Source organism: Lathyrus oleraceus, chromosome 7 (genome assembly GCF_024323335.1).
Source record: "Lathyrus oleraceus cultivar Zhongwan6 chromosome 7, CAAS_Psat_ZW6_1.0, whole genome shotgun sequence".
Taxonomy (NCBI): domain Eukaryota; kingdom Viridiplantae; phylum Streptophyta; class Magnoliopsida; order Fabales; family Fabaceae; genus Lathyrus; species Lathyrus oleraceus.
Window position 1 is genome coordinate 513,141,020 of NC_066585.1, and position 19,763 is coordinate 513,160,782.

Here is a 19,763-nt window from a genome sequence, read left to right on the forward strand (position 1 = left end):
CCACTTAAGTGCATTTTGGCTTATATCTCATAATATGCCAAAATCACTTAAGTACTTGGTACCTTACCATATTTCGTATTCTACTTAAGTACACCGTACCTTACGATGTTCCTTAATTATTCTATCTCTCATCAATCCGTCCTTTGTGTGTGACCCTATAGGTTTTCGCGAGGTTGGCAATTATATTAAATCACGCATTTAACATAATAAACAGTGAGCGGTATCTAGCAACACATCACTGCTACCCAAGTCACGAAAATGTCATGTGATCTGACAAAACCTCCTGTGATAATAATTATGTGTATAATTACCCCTTTGCCCTTATGTCTATATTGAACACAAGGTATAGACCGTGTCACCCTTGTCCAGTTCAATATTGGGCCCATAGACATTTATCCTGTTACGCAGGATTGGCAAATTCCATCTAGGACACTCATGTCCCTCAGCATGCTTCGTGGAGTACCCATCAACTGTCTTTATGGTCATCCAGTTACGGATAACGTTGGATCAGTAATAAAGCACCCAACTCTACATCTAGGATCCATAGTGGTTTCAGGTCGAAGAGTGGTATACACTATTATCACCATGAGAATAACTTATGACACTTTTGCATAACTTTCTATACAGTATTCTCATAGCGGGTCAATCCGGTATAAATATTACTCCTAATATTCATACCTATGTTTAAGACTTGATAACCCTTTATCCATGATCCATGAGATGTGATCATCAGTCTACAAACATAATAATCTTAATGCTTTAATGTTATCCCACTTCACACTAAAGCTCGACTACGGATATTTTAAGAATAGTGCCCTTATGTTTAATGTGTTCTCATGATTAAGTCACACTTAATACATTAAACGGACTATCTATTCCAGGGACTTTATTAATCAACCATAATAAGGAAAATGCCTTTTAAATAATTCGATACAAGTACCAAAAGTATTGGCCTCTAGGGCTTACACCAACACCTCTCATGAAAGATAAGGATCAAAACCCCGTAGTTCGGGTAAAAGATTTCAAAATAGTGAGTGGATTGATTTTAAACAAAAGCCTTAAGGTCTTTCATTATCAACGGGAGAAAACTCGACCTGAACCAACAATCCACCATGTGAGAATAGCTTCGACATGCTAGTGAGGGGTTAACCCTATAATAAGCAGGGAAGTCTTAAAATTCAATCACTAAGGACAAAAGGTGAGATTTACATCAACCACTAAGATAATTCAGATCTATGGCTAATGCATGAAAATTTTGATTAAGAAGTGGACAAGGGCCACAAAAGCAATTGAGTGGGTTGAATTAACCAATTAGAAGTATTCACAAAGATGGTCAAAGTTGACTTAAAGTTCAATTCAAAATGAGTATTATGAAAAGAAAGTTTGAAAATCAAAGGCATAAGGCCTAGGTTTCTAATGTTGAAAACAAGTCAAATGTTTGCACAAAAGTTTTCTGGTTTGAGTTAAGGATGAAAACATGGATCAAGGTTAAGCATGAAAGGGTGAGGGTTAAGGGATGCAACCATAGATAGGAATTCCTTTCTCAAGATCATAGAGATGATCCAAGTAAGTTCCTTTGGAATTAGGCAACACAAGGTAAAAACAATAAGCAAGTCTCATGGGAGAACCACAGGAAGAGGAAACAGAATGCCAATCAATGGACTTACATCCAACTCCACAAAGCAAAATAGGAAACAGAATGCCAATATATGGACTTACATCTAACTCCACAAACAAAACAGGAAACAGAATGCCAATATATGGTCTTACATCTAACTCCTCAAAACAAATAGGAAACAGAATGCCAATAGCTGGGCTTACATCCAACTCCAAAAACAAAACAGGAAACAGAATGCCAATAGATGGACTTACATCTAACTCCTCAAAACAAACAGGAAACATAATGCCAATAGCTGGACTTATATCTGACTCCACAAAACAAAGATGCATGAAAACAAATACACATGAGCAAACGCATCAAAAGCAATCACATCAATCAATCATCACACTCTATATACAAACAAGAGTCTCAGACAAATGGTTGGGCTTTAGTCAAGACGGGTCATATCAACCTCGACAAACAAGCCAAAACTGTATGGGTGTTCTGAAGCTCTTAACCACTAACATTAAGAGTTAGGGTGAAGCTGATGAAATGAAATGAGGATGAGACCTCATGCTCTTAAACCTGGCCTGGGTGAGCTTAAATCAAAGAAAGTGTGGGGATCCAGAATGAGGGACCCTATTCCACTTGACAGACACTAACAAGATCTTGGGTGTTTATTCAAAAGCATCAGCACGTAGTGCAAGCATAATGAATGACTCACTGAATAACAGGGGATTGATTGCTAATCCCTTCTATCTGTCAATTGCCTCTTCACGTAGGAGGACTTAACAACTAACATGCCTCATTTAGAGGTCTTTAGCACAAATGTAAACAATCACAATCATGGCCTCATAAGGAGGACTTCAGCCAAATGTCTGCCAAAAGGTGGCAGGACTTTCAGACTACATGGAGAAAAAGAGTGGCTACCTAAGTGGTGTACCAACCACACTCCAAAGCAAAGCTCAAGCAAGAGCTAAAAGCGACTAATGTACCTGTACAAAAGCCAAACAGTTAATATTGTATTCAGAAAAACCAAACAGACAAACAACAGTCATCCACAGTTACACACAAGGTAAGTCACAAGTGCAAGCACTCAAATGAGTTCATCACATCAATAGACCTACAAGACAAACAAGAGTTAGTGATCAAAGCAAATGGCATCTCAAATAATGAGGCCACACCAACCATTAGTGCTAAATACCTGAAACACAAAACACAATTGGTGAGTACAAACCACTAGTGCAAAGACTAGGGTCAAAGGCAAGTCAAATAACCAAAACAGAAGTCAATATTTCACATGAAGCACATTCAATCAAACAAGAAAGAGTCCTCAAAAGGACCAAAGCCAATTCAATAGGAAAAGCCATCAAATGATCAAGATAAGGCAAAGGCAAGCAATGTGATCAAAATTGGACATCAAAGATAGAAAATCCAAATCAAAACAGAAAAGCATCCAATGATCATGAAATTTTATATATGAGTTTATCATGTTAAGAATGAACATCATGCAAAAAATTAGGTCCAGAAGAGCTCAAATGATAGGTAAATGAAAATGCACAAATGCAACATCAAATATGTGACACAAATTGTCACACCATATGTTCATGTGTCTAAAACAGTGATACAAAATGATAAAAATGCCAAACAAAATCCAAAATATCATGTCACACGTTATGATCAAGCATGTTAAATTTCAAGGCAATTGGATAAACCATGAGCATTTCACAAAGCAATTAGCACAACATAGCAAATTGGCATCATGTTCAAATAAGCAAGCACAATTAAAAATCCAGCAGCACAAAAATCATGAAATTAACATCAAAAAATAATAGACATCAACACAAGCATGTGGAAAAAAGCTTGGATCAATTTGGACATGTTTTCTATTTTTTATGATTTTTAGAAGTTGATGAGATAAAAGGAAATAATAGTGAAAATAATGGAAAATGATATTTGAAATGAAAAATCAGCAACATGCATCAGGCAGGGATCGAACCAACGTGCATGGACAATGAGAATATTCACAAGCGAAAATTCAGAAAATGCATATGCATGGAATCGAACACATGAACATCAGGTCAAATGATAATTCAAAATGAAATAAAACAAAAGGCATGGCGAAGGATCGAACCAGCGTGCCTAAGGTCAAAAGAAGCGCTCAACCAAAATTAATTTGGAAATCAGAAAAGCACAAGCGCTAGGATCGAACCCGCGCTTCAAAGGTTCCAAGCGCGTTCAACAAGCAAAACGCAGCGTTTGGCCTGCAAACCCTAGCACTATTCACAGACGGCGGAGGACGGCGGTTTCAGCCGTCTTCTCCGATGGTACAGGCGGCGATCATGAACAAAAAGTTCCAGAATTTAACAAACTATATATCATTGGAAAGGTCTTGCAACGAGGAACGCGAATCTCACACTCATTACGCCTAAAACTCCATGAATCAAGCGGATCGAATGAAAACATTATGAACAACCAAACTTAAAGTTCATGTAGCAAGCTCAATATCCAGCCAAATTTAAAAATATTTATATCAGTATCATCAGCACAACAAGCTCTACAAGATCATGTACATGAAAAGGCAAATAATGAGATTCGAATTTCACCTTGTTCAAGATGACAGCTGATGGATACGCGTGTTCAAGGCTCCAAATTATCCAGATCTTCTTCCTCAACTTTGTTATGAAGCTTGATGCACGAATTGGCAATTGGAAACACCTAGATCCAGCTCAAATTGAAGCTTCCATGTTCATGTTCAAGCTTTGGATTTGCACGATTCTTAACCAAATTCTTCAAACCAAACCTTGATTCCTACTCAATGATGCATGATAAACCAGATTATGCCAGAATTTTGTGGAATTGGATGAAGAAATTTGAAATTTGAAGAGAGAGAAAATTGAGAGGAAAATGAAATTTTTGATCCAAATTCTGTTATCTTCTTGAATTGTGATTAAGATTTAGCTTATATACCATCCCTTAATCATGCTGAAATTAGGATTAGGCTTTGGCTAATTGAAAATTAAGGAGAAATAAGGTGAATGACCAATTTGGCAAGTGTGCTTAGCATGAGCAATGTGCACGTGAACAGTGTCATGCTAAGCTTCAATTCCACTTAAAATCAGTCAATAAACAACATGGTATTGGAATTTTGCTCATGTGATCCACCAATTTTGAATTGTCAATTTTCCCTCCAAAATGCACATGTATGGACACTTGACCATGTGAGCTTCTTTCATGCAAGGCAATGGTTGATTTGTAATCTCTTGGTCATAAGGAGCATTTTGCAAAAAGAGTGGTTCAATTTGGAGTTTTGGATCAAAAGTTATGGCATTTTGAAGTTCCTTACATACTTTGCAATCATTTGTTCATAACTTCTCAACCATTTATCATATGATCATGATATAGGACTTTTTGAAAAGAGGAGAGAAAGATCTTCAACTTTCATGTTGACGAAAAATCCATTTGAAGCTTCTTTGATGTTGGAAAGTTAAGTTGAATGTGGACCAAAAACTTGCCATTTTTGGAAACTTGAAATTACAGGTCACTTTCCATTTTGGGAAACTTTTGCCATGGCTTCAAAATCTTCAAGATAGATGTTTGACATGATGAATAGGCCTTGTTTGAACATGAATGGGATGTCTCAAATCATTTCCCACACCTCAAAACCCTCAGTTGACTGCACAGTTGATCATATTGGTCCTCAGATGACCTTGACAATGCCTGATGAATTTGAGCTTCAACCACTTGGGGAATTTGCTTCAAAATGAACCTCTAGCTCATATAATCTCAATAGAATGATTATGTGGTCCTCATCTCAAGAAAATACCATCATCTCTTGTACAAAGGAAATCCTTGAATTGTCTGACCGGTGGTTGCTTAGACTGCAAAACAAAATGTTAGATGACATATTTTTGGTGCTTTTGGTTAGTGATTAAAACAAGAAAAGCAAAGATATATAATGCAAGCAATGCCTGGTGATCTCAAACCACTCACAGGAGATCCCAACCCAAAGGAAAGGAATATAAGATGCTCAAAGATCCTTGAGGCTATGCAATGTAATGATATGATGCCATGAGGGATCTCAGGGACAAAATTGGGGTCTTACAGCAAGTGCTATATGAGCCACCTGGTGCTGGTTACTGGCAGAGTGAACAGTCTTCCTCTTCACAGAGGGTCTTCGTTTAGTATGGGAAGACACGACATGTGCCTCTCCCTCTTTCTTCTTTGCAAAGCCCCCATATTGCTTTGCAGCAGAGCCTTCATCCTTGGTCAGGCGTTCTTCCCTGACTCCTTCCTCTAGTCTCATCCCCATGTTCACCATTTCGGTGAAGTCCGAGGGAGCACTAGCTATCGTCCTCTCGTAGTAAAATGAACTCAAGGTCTTCAGAAAGATCTTGGTCATTTCCTTCTCTTCGAGTGGGGGCACAATCTGTGCAGCCAATTCACGCCACCTTTGGGCGTACTCCTTGAACTTTTCCTTCTCCTTCTGGGACATAGCCCTCAGTTGGTCCCTATCGGGAGCCATATCAACGTTGTACTTGTACTGCTTGACGAAAGCTTCGCCAAGGTCGTTGAAGGAGCGGATGTTCGCACTATCCAGACCCATGTACCATCTGAGTACGGCACCGGACAAGTTGTCCTGGAAATAATGGATAAGGAGTTGATCATTGTCAGTCTGAGTTGACATCTTGCGTGCGAACATCACAAGATGGCTGAGAGGGTAAGTGTTTCCCTTGTACTTTTCAAAGTCAGGTACTTTGAACTTGATGGGAATCTTGACGTTGGGCACGAGGCACAACTCAGCAGCAGATTTACCGAAGAGGTCTTTCCCTCTTAGAGTCTTCAGTTCCTTGCGCAGCTCAAGGAATTGGTCATTCATAGCATCCATTTTCTCATAAACATCTGGGCCCTCAGATGGCTCAGAATGATAAATGGTGTCTTCAACTCTCGGTAACGTATGCACAACGGGAGGTGGCACAGCAAGGACCGGGCTAGATGCCAGCAGAGAAGCAAAGGTCGGAGCAAGACCCTCTGGCACAAAATTCACGGGCATCCCCCAGGGAAACCCGGCTGGCATAGCAAAAGGAGCGAAATGAGCAGCGTCGGCAGGCACAGTAGAAGAAGCTACCTCTGAGATGGCTGTCCTCTGGGGAGGAGTTGTAGGCGTTGGAGAAGACTGGTTTTGAGCAGCCAGGAATGACTCTATCAGGGCAGTCAACCTAGCTACTTCCTCCTTAAGTTCTCTATTCTCTTGTTCAAGATGATCCATCAGCTTTGAAGAATTGGCCCCGGTGTTGTACCGGTGCGTCAGCTTGTCTTCAAAATAAATGAAGAACACAGAGTTAGACCACTGATCAAGAAGCGCTGAACAAAACCTGCTTATGCATATGATGCAGGCAATGCTTGTGCACATGATTTATTTTTATTCAGAGGAACTTTATAGAGATCTTTTTGCAAATGTTTGGAAAATATTAATCTTTTAGACATATAATGGAATATTCATATCAATAATATCTGGAAATATTTTTACACCAAAGAAGTACAATACTGGTAACCAAATACAATGCAAGAGAGAAGGAAAATAAACATCCTATGGAACCCTAGAAACAATCGTCCAAAGCTCTCGAGACCGGAAGATAAGCTGCACGAAGCCTCTTCACCTCTCACTCAAAGGTTGCCTCCATATCTGCCTTCTCCTTGGCGAGTCGATCAAACTTCCTCTTCCAAAACCTGGATGACTGAGGAAGAAGAGAAGTAACCACGTCATCTGGCTCATCAATAATCTGATGCTCCAGAAACTCTATCACAACATCTTTATCTCTGAGTTGCTGAAGTAGCTCCTCTCGCTCACGAACCCAAGCGCGCGAACGGTCTTCATCTCTCAACTCCTCTACTCCTTGGTTAGGGAGGGTTGAAGGCCCAACCATAACCATAGGTGTAGGTCTCGGATAGTCATAGGGCATGCAGTACTCAGAAGCTTTCTTCCTCACCCACGAGGTGTAGGGTTCCAAAGCAATACAATTCTTCAGACCAAGCTCTTTCCTTCCCTTCCTATGAATCTTGCGCCAAGCGCGGACCATCCTGCCCTTCAAGTTCTGGGGATATTTACCCTCTTGAAAGAACACACCTTCTAACAAAATGTTATTAGGTTTATCCTTTAAGGGGAACCCAAGCTGACGGCGAGCCAAAATAGGGTTGTAGTTAATTCCACCACATGTACCAAGAAGAGGCACATTGAAGAATTCACCACAAGAATCAATAATCTGGACACCATCATACACACGGTTATACCAAAAGATATCATCATTAGTGAGAGACATAAGTCTCGTAGACCACCGTAGACATCCTTTGTTCTCCTTGAAGGCGAGCGTCTGTGGCAAGTGCGAAATAAACCACTTGTACAACATAGGCAAACAGCATACAATGGTACCACCACCCTTTGCATTCCTCATATTCAAAGAGAAATAAGTGTCACCCAACAGAGTCGGAACGGGATTAAGAGTAGAGAAAATCCTAATAGCGTTCACATCCACAAAATTGTCGATGTTGGGGAATAACACTAGCCCATAGATGAGAAGTACAAATATAGCCTCAAAGGCGTCCTCACTCATAGCCTTCCCAAACAAAGTAGCTTGAGCAATGAGGAAATCAGAGGGGAGACCTTGAATTCCACCTTTGGTAGTCATATGAGCACCAATATCAGATACATCTATGTGCAACAGATCAGCAATCTCTTGAGAAGAAGGAACCCTCTCCAAGCCACTGAACGGCAACTGATCCAATATAGGGATACCTACAAAATAGGCATACTCCTCAAGTGTGGGCAAAAGCTGGAAATCCGGGAAAGTGAAGCAACGGTACAGAGGATCATAGAACTGCACCAACACACTCATCAGACCTTCATCCACCTGAGTGGCAAGAATAGACAGAAGCTTCCCATGACGAGCTTTGAACTCCAAGGGATCTAATACATAGGATGTCAAACTCCTTAACTCTTTCAAGTCGGTTTGTCTGAAACTGTACTTCTTCGTATTCCTTCTTTGCTTATCCATGTCTGAAAATTTGCAAATAGACCTCTTAAGTTCCTTAAAAATTTTCTCATCGTTGATGATATGGATGTGTATGAATGCATGAATGCATGGATGCAACAATCACACTCAAGGATCAAGCAAGTCACGCCACACAAAGGTCACGGGATGGATCAAGTCATCCTTAATATCAATCATCCATTTTGGTGGATTATGGTTTACACCTTATCAACACCCAAGTTCCATTGATATTAAGGATATACGAGAACGGATCAACCGCGAATCAAGGGTTTGTTGCAAGTCACGAGCATGGAGTCTCGGTTAAGAACCACCCAAAGGGAGTGTACTATGGTTAAACCTGACAATCATGTTCTACAAGAGGTTCCCATAGTAATCATCCCATCTTTCGGATATTATCGGATAAACGACTACTCGTATTCCAAAAATATTCTCAAGAGAGACTCTTATGAGTGTAGTATCGCGTAACAATCGTATCAAATCTTACACTTGAACGATCTTCGCACTACATCCTAAAACAGGCCAAGATGGGCTAGGTAATCTAAGGTCCTTGGCTTCTAAGGTCTATATTGGAAAGAGTAATGCCTAACCACGACTACTCGTGTGACATTATTGATCCCAACATAACCTCCACCAAGTGAATTGGCTTGCAAGTGAACTTGCTAAGGAATAACTCCACACAAGTCAACAAGACTATGCCATTCTCCTATCATAAGTGCACTCGAGTCCGGGTATAAAACTCATCTCACAAGAGACCACCAAGCACACAAGCAATTGATATATCAAGCAATTCATACATTACAATCAATACAGTCATCCCAAATTTGCACAAAATATGTCATAAATAAATATAAACATACAATACAACAAGCAAAAAGTAGGTTAAACCCACTAGGAAGTTCTTCCCCAGCAGAGCCGCCACTTTTCTGTAGCGGGGTATTCGTTACCTTTAGATTTATTGACTAAATCAAAAGTAAATCATACAATTCGAGTCGCCACCGCACTTCTATTTATCCAAAGGAAATGTTAGAAAGCGAACAAAAACCGAGAAGTTTTATCAAATCAAAAACTAATAAAAATGTCAGAGATCTGGGTAAGGGGGTTGGTTATGTAATGGGAAGGTTTTAAGCACCCAAAACATCCTTAGTACTCTAAGGGATCCCTTTTTGCAAAGTTGTACGGTAGGTTGATATTTGTAAAAATATTTGTGCAAACAAGATTGGGGAGATGAGAAAAGAATATACAAATTATTTACAATTTTGTTGTTTGAATGGATAAACCCATTGCCTACGTACCATCACAAAGGTAGGATCAAAACCTCGTAGTTCGGGGTAAAAATCTCAAAATAAGGGTGAATTGATTTGACCAAAAGCCTTAAGGTCTTTTGTTATCAAAGGGAGAAAACTCAGCCTAAACCAACAATCCACCGTGTGAGGAGAGCTTCAACATACTAGTGAGGGATCCACCCTATAATAAGTAAGGAAGACTTATAGTCCAATCACTAAGGATAAGGTGAGGTTTACATCAACCACTATGATAACTCAAACCTAATAAATGGATTTACCAATTAGAAGTATTCACAAAATAAAGTCAAAGATGACTTAAAGTTCAATTCAAAATAAGTATTAATGAAAAGAGTTTGAAAAATCAAAGGCATAATGCCTAGATTTCTAGTTTTGAAAACAATGTCAATGTTTGCACAAAATGATTTTGGCTTGGGTTAGAGTGGAGAGAAGAAGAGAAGGTCTAGTCCTAAACATGCAAAGATTAGAGAAGAGAATAAAACCCTTGGAGTTCCTTTCTTGAGATCATAAAGATGATTCAAGATGCTCTTTTCCTTTGGACTTAGCAAGCAACAAGCAATTAAAACAATTAAACATTCAAGCTCCTAGGATCTCCATTGGCTTGTCTCTTAACTTGGATGCTCATGACAATGGTCCTTCTAACTATCTCAAGTTTGGAATCCCTATCACACAAGAACAAACAATCAAAAAGTTCACAATGCAATAATAGAAATGGACAAAGGGAGTTTAGATTAGGGGTCCTTTCAAGTCAACTTCAAGATTAAGCATTCTAAAGGCATGAGGCCTAGTTGCTCTTCAATAAATTTAGCATTCTAAAGGCATGAGGCCTAGTTGCTCTTGAACTCCATTAAGCATAGGTGAGGTCCTAATTCTAAGTCATTTTTACTTTTTGCATTAGGTTCACACAAACAAAGACAAAAACAAGCACAAGGTAATAGTATATTTACACAATAATGTGCTCAAGTGAGCAAAAGGCAAATGGCATAAACATAAACATGAGCCCAAATGAGCAAAGGGAAAAGACAATATGAATAAATGAGCGAGAAATTAAATTGCATTAAAGTAAATTGCAAGAATTCAATGCTTGAATTAAAAGTTAGTAATTAGTAGTTAGTGTTAGTGTGCCATAAGGCAATTTAGCGCTATGTTAAGCAATCGTAAGTGGACTAATGTAGTAGTCACACCTATCTGAGGCTGATCAATAAAACTATAGGCAAATAAACACAAGTTAGAGACCATGACTAGTAAGTCAAGCTCCTACAACTTGCCATGCCAAAAGAAAAGAAGGATGACCTTGTATGGATTTCAGGTTCTTTACTTGACCAAGAAGCAACCTATCTTGGACACATAGCAATTCACTTGATCTTTGATCAAGTTGAATTTGATTTAGATCAAAGAAGGTTAAGCCTCTCATATGTCAAGGCTAACCACAAATCATTAACTCATTGGTCAAAAGAAAAAGAAGAAGAAAAGAGATGAAGATGAAATGTACAAAATGGAAATTCAAATGACATAATCAAAACATAATGGTCAAAATGTGAATGGAATCATCATCAACCAATGGTAAACAGAAGTGAAATGAAGATTACAAGTCAAGAAAGGTCAAACATATTTTTGGTATTTTTTTGGAATTAAAATAATCCATAAAATAAAATGAACAAATCATGGTCAAACTTCAAATCCAATTCAAATCAACTTGGATAAGTCCAATTGGATCATCATAAGTCTAACATGGTCAAACTAGGTTTGACAAATTTTCTCAACATTTTTTGAAAACAGAAACTATTTTTAAACAATTAAAAATGAAGAAAAAATAACACAAATGGACTAAAATCTCAAATAAATCTCAAATCAATAAATTGATGAGAATATTTTTCATAGACTTATCATCATCCACATGTATTAATAAAATATTTTTGGCATTTTTGAATATCTAAAAGTATTTTAAATGAATTAAAAACTATTAAAAACAAAATAATTCACAAAAAATATTAAATTGAATCACAAAAATAATTAAAAATCAGATTATGAAACTAGAATTTAAAAGAAAAAAATTTCAATTGGTCCCATATTTTTGTGATTCTAAATAAAAGAGTTATGAATTTTTGAAAATAAATGGAATAAAAGAAAAATAAAACAAAAATAAAAAATATGAAAAAACCACAGGGCTCAAATCCAATTTCATTAATTGACGTGGATGATCCTAAGGTCATGAGGCGCGCGGGCATGGGATTCACAAGTCAAATGCAAAACACGCTGGATTTAAAATAGTCAAAACAAGCAAAGGTCAAGATTAGATCCTGTGATCATCATCCAATGGCCATGGTTCAAACACGTGGGGACGGTGGTGGAAACCACCATCTTCTCCGGTGAGTTCACTAAATCCGGCCACCAGTTGCAGGTTTTGCAACCTCAACCAAAACACACGATCCTTAAACTAAATTAAAGCTGGGGTGATATACATCACCCCTGTAACCTTAGATTTCACTCAAGATCCCTATGGAAGGAGAAATCTGAGGTAGAAAATCTAGGTGTTCAATCTTAAGTTCATCAATTCACAAAATTAAAGCCATCATTGGCTTGCCTCTCACACGAGGACTTCAGAAAAACCAAACCAACACAAGCAATGCATAATATATGGTGAGATTCGAAGCAAAACAGTTGAGCTGCAAACCTTTGAAGTGCAGCTTTGATGAACACGATCCACTCCAATTCTTGATTGCAGCTTGATCTTGAGGTGTGGTATGAGTGCAAGGCTTAGGAATTAGTGTTGAAAATCAACTGATGTTGTTGAAAATCAAACTTGAAAAAGAGAAATGAAAATTCAAATTCCTTTGGTGAGAGGTTAGGATTCAATTCCAGCAGGGTTTCAGGCGCCTTCAGGTTGAGAATTCAATGAAGCAATGCATCTATTTATAGCTGAAAATGCAAGGCAATGGAATGGAACTCGTGTGCATGAGAATTGGGTCCTCCATGCATGGGCCTGTACAGGCGCATGTGAGGCCCAAAAACCAATGCAAATGAATGCTGAAATGATTTGGAGAAGGTTTGGACGTGTGGTTTGCATTACAATTGCTTGTGTATGAAGTTTCATCATGAAATGCATAAATGGTCACAATTGTTCTCCTCTTCGAAAGTCCCATTTGGAAAATCCAAACATAGGCATGTGAATAATGGTTGGAAAGGTATTGAAATAAGGAACAAAATCTATGTTGAACAAAAATCCATTTGGAGTTTGGAAAATTGTGAAAACTGGCCATGAAGTTTGATGTACAAGACATGTATTTGAAAAATTTGCCAAAAATGACCAACTTCAAGCCCTTCTATTTCAATAATGCAAGCCTCAAATCGAAAAACCTCCAACATTAAAGTTGTAGATATTTTCAAGAAAATAAATTTAGACTTAAAGTTTGCATCATTTGGATTTTTAATGAGAAAGTTATGGACACTTGAAGTTGGACTTTTTCAAGATTCAATGGCTTTGGTCCAAAATGACCTATAATGTTTTGTATTATTACATGTGTTTCTTTTAGGATTATGAAATTTTGTCCAACATAAAAATTGAAGTAGATATCTTAAAATTTCCAATTAACTTGGTCTCACCTTAAAATCATAAGGAATGAAGGAGTTAGGTCCTTGGGAAGTTGATCCAAAATTAGGATTTCAGTCCAAATGACCTATAATGTTTTGAAATGAATGATGACTTTCCAAGTTAAAAATGAATTTTTGATTAACATGAAAGTTGTTCATATGGTTCTTAAGAACATGTTTGCTATTTGGGTCATCATCATTTAACAAACACATCAAAAGTTAGGTCTCAGTGGATTTCAAAATAGTCAGATGACTTGACTGGTCAACTTCTCAAGTCCAAACTTCAAATCTTGATGAATGAATGATTGAGGATACTCACATAGGCTCATATATGCATAAAATTATGAATTAAAGAACTTCCATTGATTGAATTTGATCATAGGTTGAGGTTGCTTCATGAGCAAGGCACAGTCAATGCATAGTTGAAATAGGGTTTCCTTGGGAAACAATCCTCAAGCCCTTTGGTTTATCTTGATCAAATTGACAAATTGAGATACTTGGGAGACATATATGATGATTGAGAGCTTTGGGGATCATTTTCATGCTTGCTTTCATCTTCATCTGGTCATTTCAATGAGCATAGGGGCCTCTTAGGAGCCTTGGATCTCATGATTGCTTGAGCTTCAAAACAAAAGATGTTAGTGATATATTTTTGTGCTTTTGATTAGTAAAAAAAATAAGAAAAGCAATAATATACAATTCAAGCATGCTTGGTGGTCTCAAACTAACTCACACAAGTCCCAACCCTAGGGTAAGGAGCCAAGATGCTGTGATCCTTGAGGCAAAATGCAATGAGCAATGATATGATGCCATGAGGGATCTTAGGGTCAAAATTAGGGTCTTACAGTAGGCACAAGACCGAAGGTCTTGTCAAACACAAAAACATAATCAATGAATTTTTTTCTCATCCTCACACTCTATTTTTCTCAAACATCATTTTACACCAAATACACATACACAAAAAAAAGGCTCCCTAGGAGTACCTATGACACTTTGGATGCTAACACATTCCCTCTGTGTAACGAACCCCCTTACCTGTAATCTCTGACATTTTATTAGTTTTGATTTGAAAACTTCTTATCTTTGGGTTTTGTTCGTACTTTTCCATTTTTCTTTGAAAACAATAAAAGCGCGGTGGCGACTCTGGTTTTATTGACGTTAAGTTTATCCATAATTTGATGGTCATGAATTTACCGCTACGACAATCATAGATTCAAATTGATTACATATTTACAATTAATTTTAACTTATTGTCTCTATTCAACAGCAACTAATTATTCCATTAAGTGCATCGGCTACATGCATCAAATTCTACTATATTATTCTATCCGAGACTGAGTTTTTTCCAATTCGCTAATCTCGAAAAATATTTTAATAATTTCTCTTATAATTTTCTAAGTCTTCCTCTATTTCTAATTATTTGACTCCTCACCATGTGATCTACTCTCTATATTAGAATTTCTCGCCTTTTGCCAATTTCAAAAAAGATAAAAAATAAGCAGAATGGCTTTCAGCTAAAATGGAAAAACATAACAATAAGATAAGAAAAAGGTAATTATAATATTACAATATATCCAACAACTTAAGGATAAATTACTAAATTTCACTAGAAAAAAAAAATCAATAGTCGCCTATTCCTTGTGATAAGAAATAGGTAACTATATATAATTTGAACTCCAATGCCTTGCAAGGCATTTGGACATTACATAATGTACAACAAAGATAAAAATAAATAGGTATGATTACCCGGAAAGAATTTCATGGTTTCACTTAAAAAGAAACCTCGAAAGAACCTCCTAGTCCTAACCTAACACACAACCCCTAACAAACATATGATATTATATACATTAACATGCCCACATTCAAGGACAGTGTTTTATTCAATTGCATCAGACTGGCAATCCTTCATATATCTCTCTAATTGGCCTGCAAAGCCATATAAATTGTGTTTCAAGATGTCTACCTCTTGTTTCAACTCGTCGTTCTCCTTTTTTAATTGTGTTTTTGATAAATTCTCTCTACGGAGAACACCAATTTCTTCCATCTGTTGGCTTATTTTCAGCTTCAATTCGGTAATTTCCTCTTCTAACATGATATTTTTCTTCCTTAAATCAACCTGTCGATCAAAGAAGTTACTTTTATATGTGACGATCTGATATATATAATTTGAATTCCAAGGATATAAGGCAGAATAAGATCTCACATCATCAGAGCTGAACTTAGGGGGAGTGTCGTCCACTACGAGAGTTTCAGCGATCAACTCTTCCTCTTTTCCTACTTCGTCATCTCCAATTCTCAAATTTGCGGTTGTGTCCTCCATTATGTGATTTTCAGTGTTCAAACCATCTTCTCTACCTCCATCCTCAGAATCAGATATGCTCAAATTTGTGAAAGAGTCCTCCATCATTAATTTTTGAAATTGGAACTGTTCCTCTCTGCCTAATTCAACAGGAGTGCTTGAATCGGAGGGGGTGTCCTCGATTATCAGATTTTCAATATTGATTTTCTGTTCTTTATACTCTTCATCGTAAGTGGCCAACCGTGTGGGAGTGTCCGCTACTACCTGATTCTCAAAATTAATCCCGTCTTCTGTATATATTTTACTAGAGCTACTAAGCTGTATCTGTTCATCTTCATCTGAAACCTGCCCATGTCAACCTCTCAATCAAAAGTGAAAATGAAATGAAAACGAACAACCACATTCCTATAGATGCGTAGCACTGGAATAGAAGAATCAAAATGGTAGAAGATGATATATTTAAACTTCAAAAAAGCAATAAATTGTAACTCACATTACTTGATGTGCTTGTTGAATAATTTCCATCCCTTTTAACCTTGCTGTCACCTAGTAACTCCATTGCTTCTTTTATTATGTCTATTTGTAACTCTTGAGACGTAGGTTGAAGTTTCCAAATTATCTGCAAATATATATCGATAAGACATCATAAATATAAAAGAATTACTATCCACTTTTCAATCCTCTTGCTTTTAGGGCGTGGAGCCTTTTGTAAGACATACATGATAATAACAACGCAAGTTATGAAACCGTTATTTCAAGACCAGATATAGTAGTTGTGGATTCAGACTAAATCCTAAAGGACTTGAAAATGAAAAGTGAAAGCACTTTTCTAGTTTAAACCATTAGATTGTTTATTAAGGGCATAACATAGCATTAAACTGGAAACCGACCAGGACAAGAGATATCTTCCCACCAATGAACCTTTAAACTGATAGCTAACAGATTTATAAGCAAGTTTTCGAAGTTACCTGATCATCATGTAGATCCTTAAACCTTGAAGTACCCCGCTGCCTTGGGTGAGATTTACTGTGATCCCATCGACACACACGAGGAAAAGTCTTATCTTCATCTAGCAAATTTGGTCGAGCCAGATCAAAGTGCTCGTAGGACCATGTCTGTTCCACCCAATAGCGTGGATAAAAAAACACCCGATCAACAAAAGCATTTACAAATTACACACTTCACAAACATCACTGCTATACTTTTTACTAATTGAAAAATAATTCACACTAAGTCTTCTAAGCAGCGAATAAATTGCTTCCATACACAACTTTTTCTTAGAAGACAACACACAGCCCTTTATATTCAATCTAAATATTAAATAACTTCAGAGACTGAAAGAATGGATTAACATAGATTTAGTTGTTGAGAACTTATATCCATCAATTGATAGCAATAACATCAAAATCTTCCACTTTATTCCAGTTAAGAGATTTTCTGAACAAAATTGATACTAAATCAATAATTGGAAAATTATATTACCATCTTAGACAAGTAGAAAATAAGATTTGACTTCTGTGAAATAAAAATTGACCGTATACAATTTAAATTTAAATTTAAATTCTCGAATGGTTACACTTTACGAAGACATACTATACATAAAAGAAGTGACTAATATCGATAAAAGATTTACCATTCTTGTACTATTAATAACTTCTCAATCACCATACTGAATCTTGTAAAAGTTAAACAATAAGAATACACCTAAATGACACTTTATGCATTTCTAAAGTGTGTATATACAGTTTAACGGATATGCAGTGTAAAAAAGTTACTCAATCATTCAAGCATTTCTCACTATGGTTTCACTTTGTTATATTGTGTAATTCAATATTTTAGTAAACATCTATTATAAGTTGAGATATTATTTGATGATTGTGTAAAACTTTTATGACTTCAATCCTAAGATGTATGATTTCAGTTATAACATATTGTACATTACAAGGATTTGGGCCGGATCCAAACCCAGACTTAACAGAGCCCGCACCGGTTTTAAGTCATCCATGGGGCAGGACCAAGCTGGATCAACTTAAATGGGCCAAGTCGTGCAGACCAGCCGAAAAATCAATTGGTCATTAAGGACTCAGAGCATAAGAGATCATATATAAACTAGAAACCATCACACAAGAAAGACAGACACTTTCGATACAACATATACTCAAACTTGCGATTCTGGCGGGCTCTGCGCTGGTAGAGTTATCAACTATTGTACTCTATGTGGAGACATATATATGATAATTATAATATGAATGACGTATTAAACTTACTTGGAGAAATATGAGACAACCACCAACATATTGTACATTGTTGTCTTTCCTCTTATCAAGCCACTGACACAAATCTTCAATAACAGCAGCACCCCAAGCAAAACCAGAAACCCCATCTAAATTCCCAAGAAAAGACAAGTACCTTGAATCCACTTTCCCATCATTCGAAGAAAGGAAAGTCCCAATGGTAAAAAGCAAAAAGCTCCTCACAAAATCATCACTCACAACTTCCCCAATAGAATCAAGCCTCGCTTCAAGACTAGCCATGGACACCTTTCTCTTCGCACGTGAAGCCCCGTACTCCTCTTCCAATTCAGAAAACAATTCATCATCACTCAGCTCCACACGGTGTCCCACCACCGGAAGCCCCAAAATCAAAGAAGCATCCAACAAACTAAACCCAATCTCCCCAGAACCCATCTCGAAAACTCGCAACTCAGAGTTCCAAGCCTCCATTACCTCTGTAAGGAAAACCTTGTTAAGTGAATGATTCGGAACCAGTAGCAAACTACCGAATCCCATTCGCGAGATCGCCAATCTTTGCTCATCCGTTAGACTCTGAACACGCTTTGCAAACGGCGTGAGAGAAAAACGAGTACTGAAATTCTTCACCATCTGAAAAATAAAAAGACAAAATTGAAAGTGTAACTCAAGGCTTTTAGAAAACAGTCCGCAACCGCAGAAACTGCCGCTACAAAACAGTATCGGCATGTGCCGATATGTATTCACCGCATTCATGTTAAAGAACAAATTATGGTTAATTCACACAACGCTAACCGCAATCACTGTCACAACAATTATACCGATCTAAATCGCAAAAATCTTTATGCTACCGTTATTTAAAACCTTCATTTCTAAATTACAGTCTACAATTGCTGAAGTCAAAATTTAAGCTTCAACAATTTAAAACAATTTCCCTTTCACCGTGAAACACATTAAATTACACTAAAATCATAAATTCCTAAACCAACTCTAATCCACCTCATGACGAACTCTACCAGCGGTTACATGCAGCCGGAAACTCCTCGTAGTCCGTCAATTCCGCTTACTCCAGCTCAAGCTGCGAGGTCGGCCGCAATTAGCGGAATCCGCTAGGTCAATTAACCTAAGCAACCAAAAATAACTCTACTACGGCGGCGGAGGCGGAGGAGGCCGGAAAAATGTGAACAACACCGGCAATGTGGAAACAAATCAAGTAAATGAGAGAGGAAAAGAAGGAGAAAAGAGACGTACCGGTTCTGCAGCTTGGCCGAGGCCGACGGATGATAGGCGGATGGATTTTCTCATCGAGAATTAGGTTTTCCGGCGCCGGAGAAGAAGAAAATAAACTTTTGAAAGCAAAACAGAAACTGCGAGCTTAAACAATAATAGTGACTGTTGTAGTGTTTTTTTTAATTTCAAAGCTTCTGGGATAAGTTTCAAAATGGATGATGAGGTGTGCATTATGTTAAAATAAAAAAACCGCCAAAATTAATTAATTTGTTTTTATTTTTAAAAAATGTAACCTTTTTTGGGCTGCCTTTTATTTTTTGTACTTCGTCTATCTTTAGTTATAAACGCACTTTCCGTATTTATTTATTCTGGGATATATTATTTTGTGTAGTAATGATATATTAGTAGCATTTATTTTGCTCAAAAAGAATATTTACAAATACA

At 37.3% G+C, this 19,763-nt stretch overlaps 1 protein-coding gene across 1 annotated transcript; it reads right to left on the minus strand.

Moving 5' to 3' along the window:
• Positions 1 to 15,061: 15,061 nt before the first annotated feature.
• On the minus strand, positions 15,062 to 19,508 carry LOC127106718 (uncharacterized). Its single transcript, XM_051044022.1, has 6 exons — positions 19,341 to 19,508; positions 18,108 to 18,722; positions 16,809 to 16,955; positions 16,334 to 16,459; positions 15,745 to 16,185; positions 15,062 to 15,657 (listed from the first exon to the last, which is right to left on the minus strand). The coding sequence occupies exons 1-6, from the start codon at positions 19,392 to 19,394 to the stop codon at positions 15,418 to 15,420; spliced, it is 1,623 nt and encodes a 540-aa protein (XP_050899979.1). The 5' UTR covers positions 19,395 to 19,508; the 3' UTR covers positions 15,062 to 15,417.
• Positions 19,509 to 19,763: the final 255 nt, after the last annotated feature.

Excerpts from the sequence above, each read along its gene's own strand:
- LOC127106718 (XM_051044022.1), bottom strand. The coding sequence starts at position 19,394 with ATGAGAAAATCCATCCGCCTATCATCCGTCGGCCTCGGCCAAGCTGCA. Across the intron at positions 18,723-19,340 it reads TCGGCCAAGCTGCAGAACCG|ATGGTGAAGAATTTCAGTAC; the intron begins GTACGTCTCTTT and ends TTTATTTTTCAG. Across the intron at positions 16,956-18,107 it reads GTTGTCTCATATTTCTCCAA|ACATGGTCCTACGAGCACTT; the intron begins GTAAGTTTAATA and ends TGGGTGGAACAG.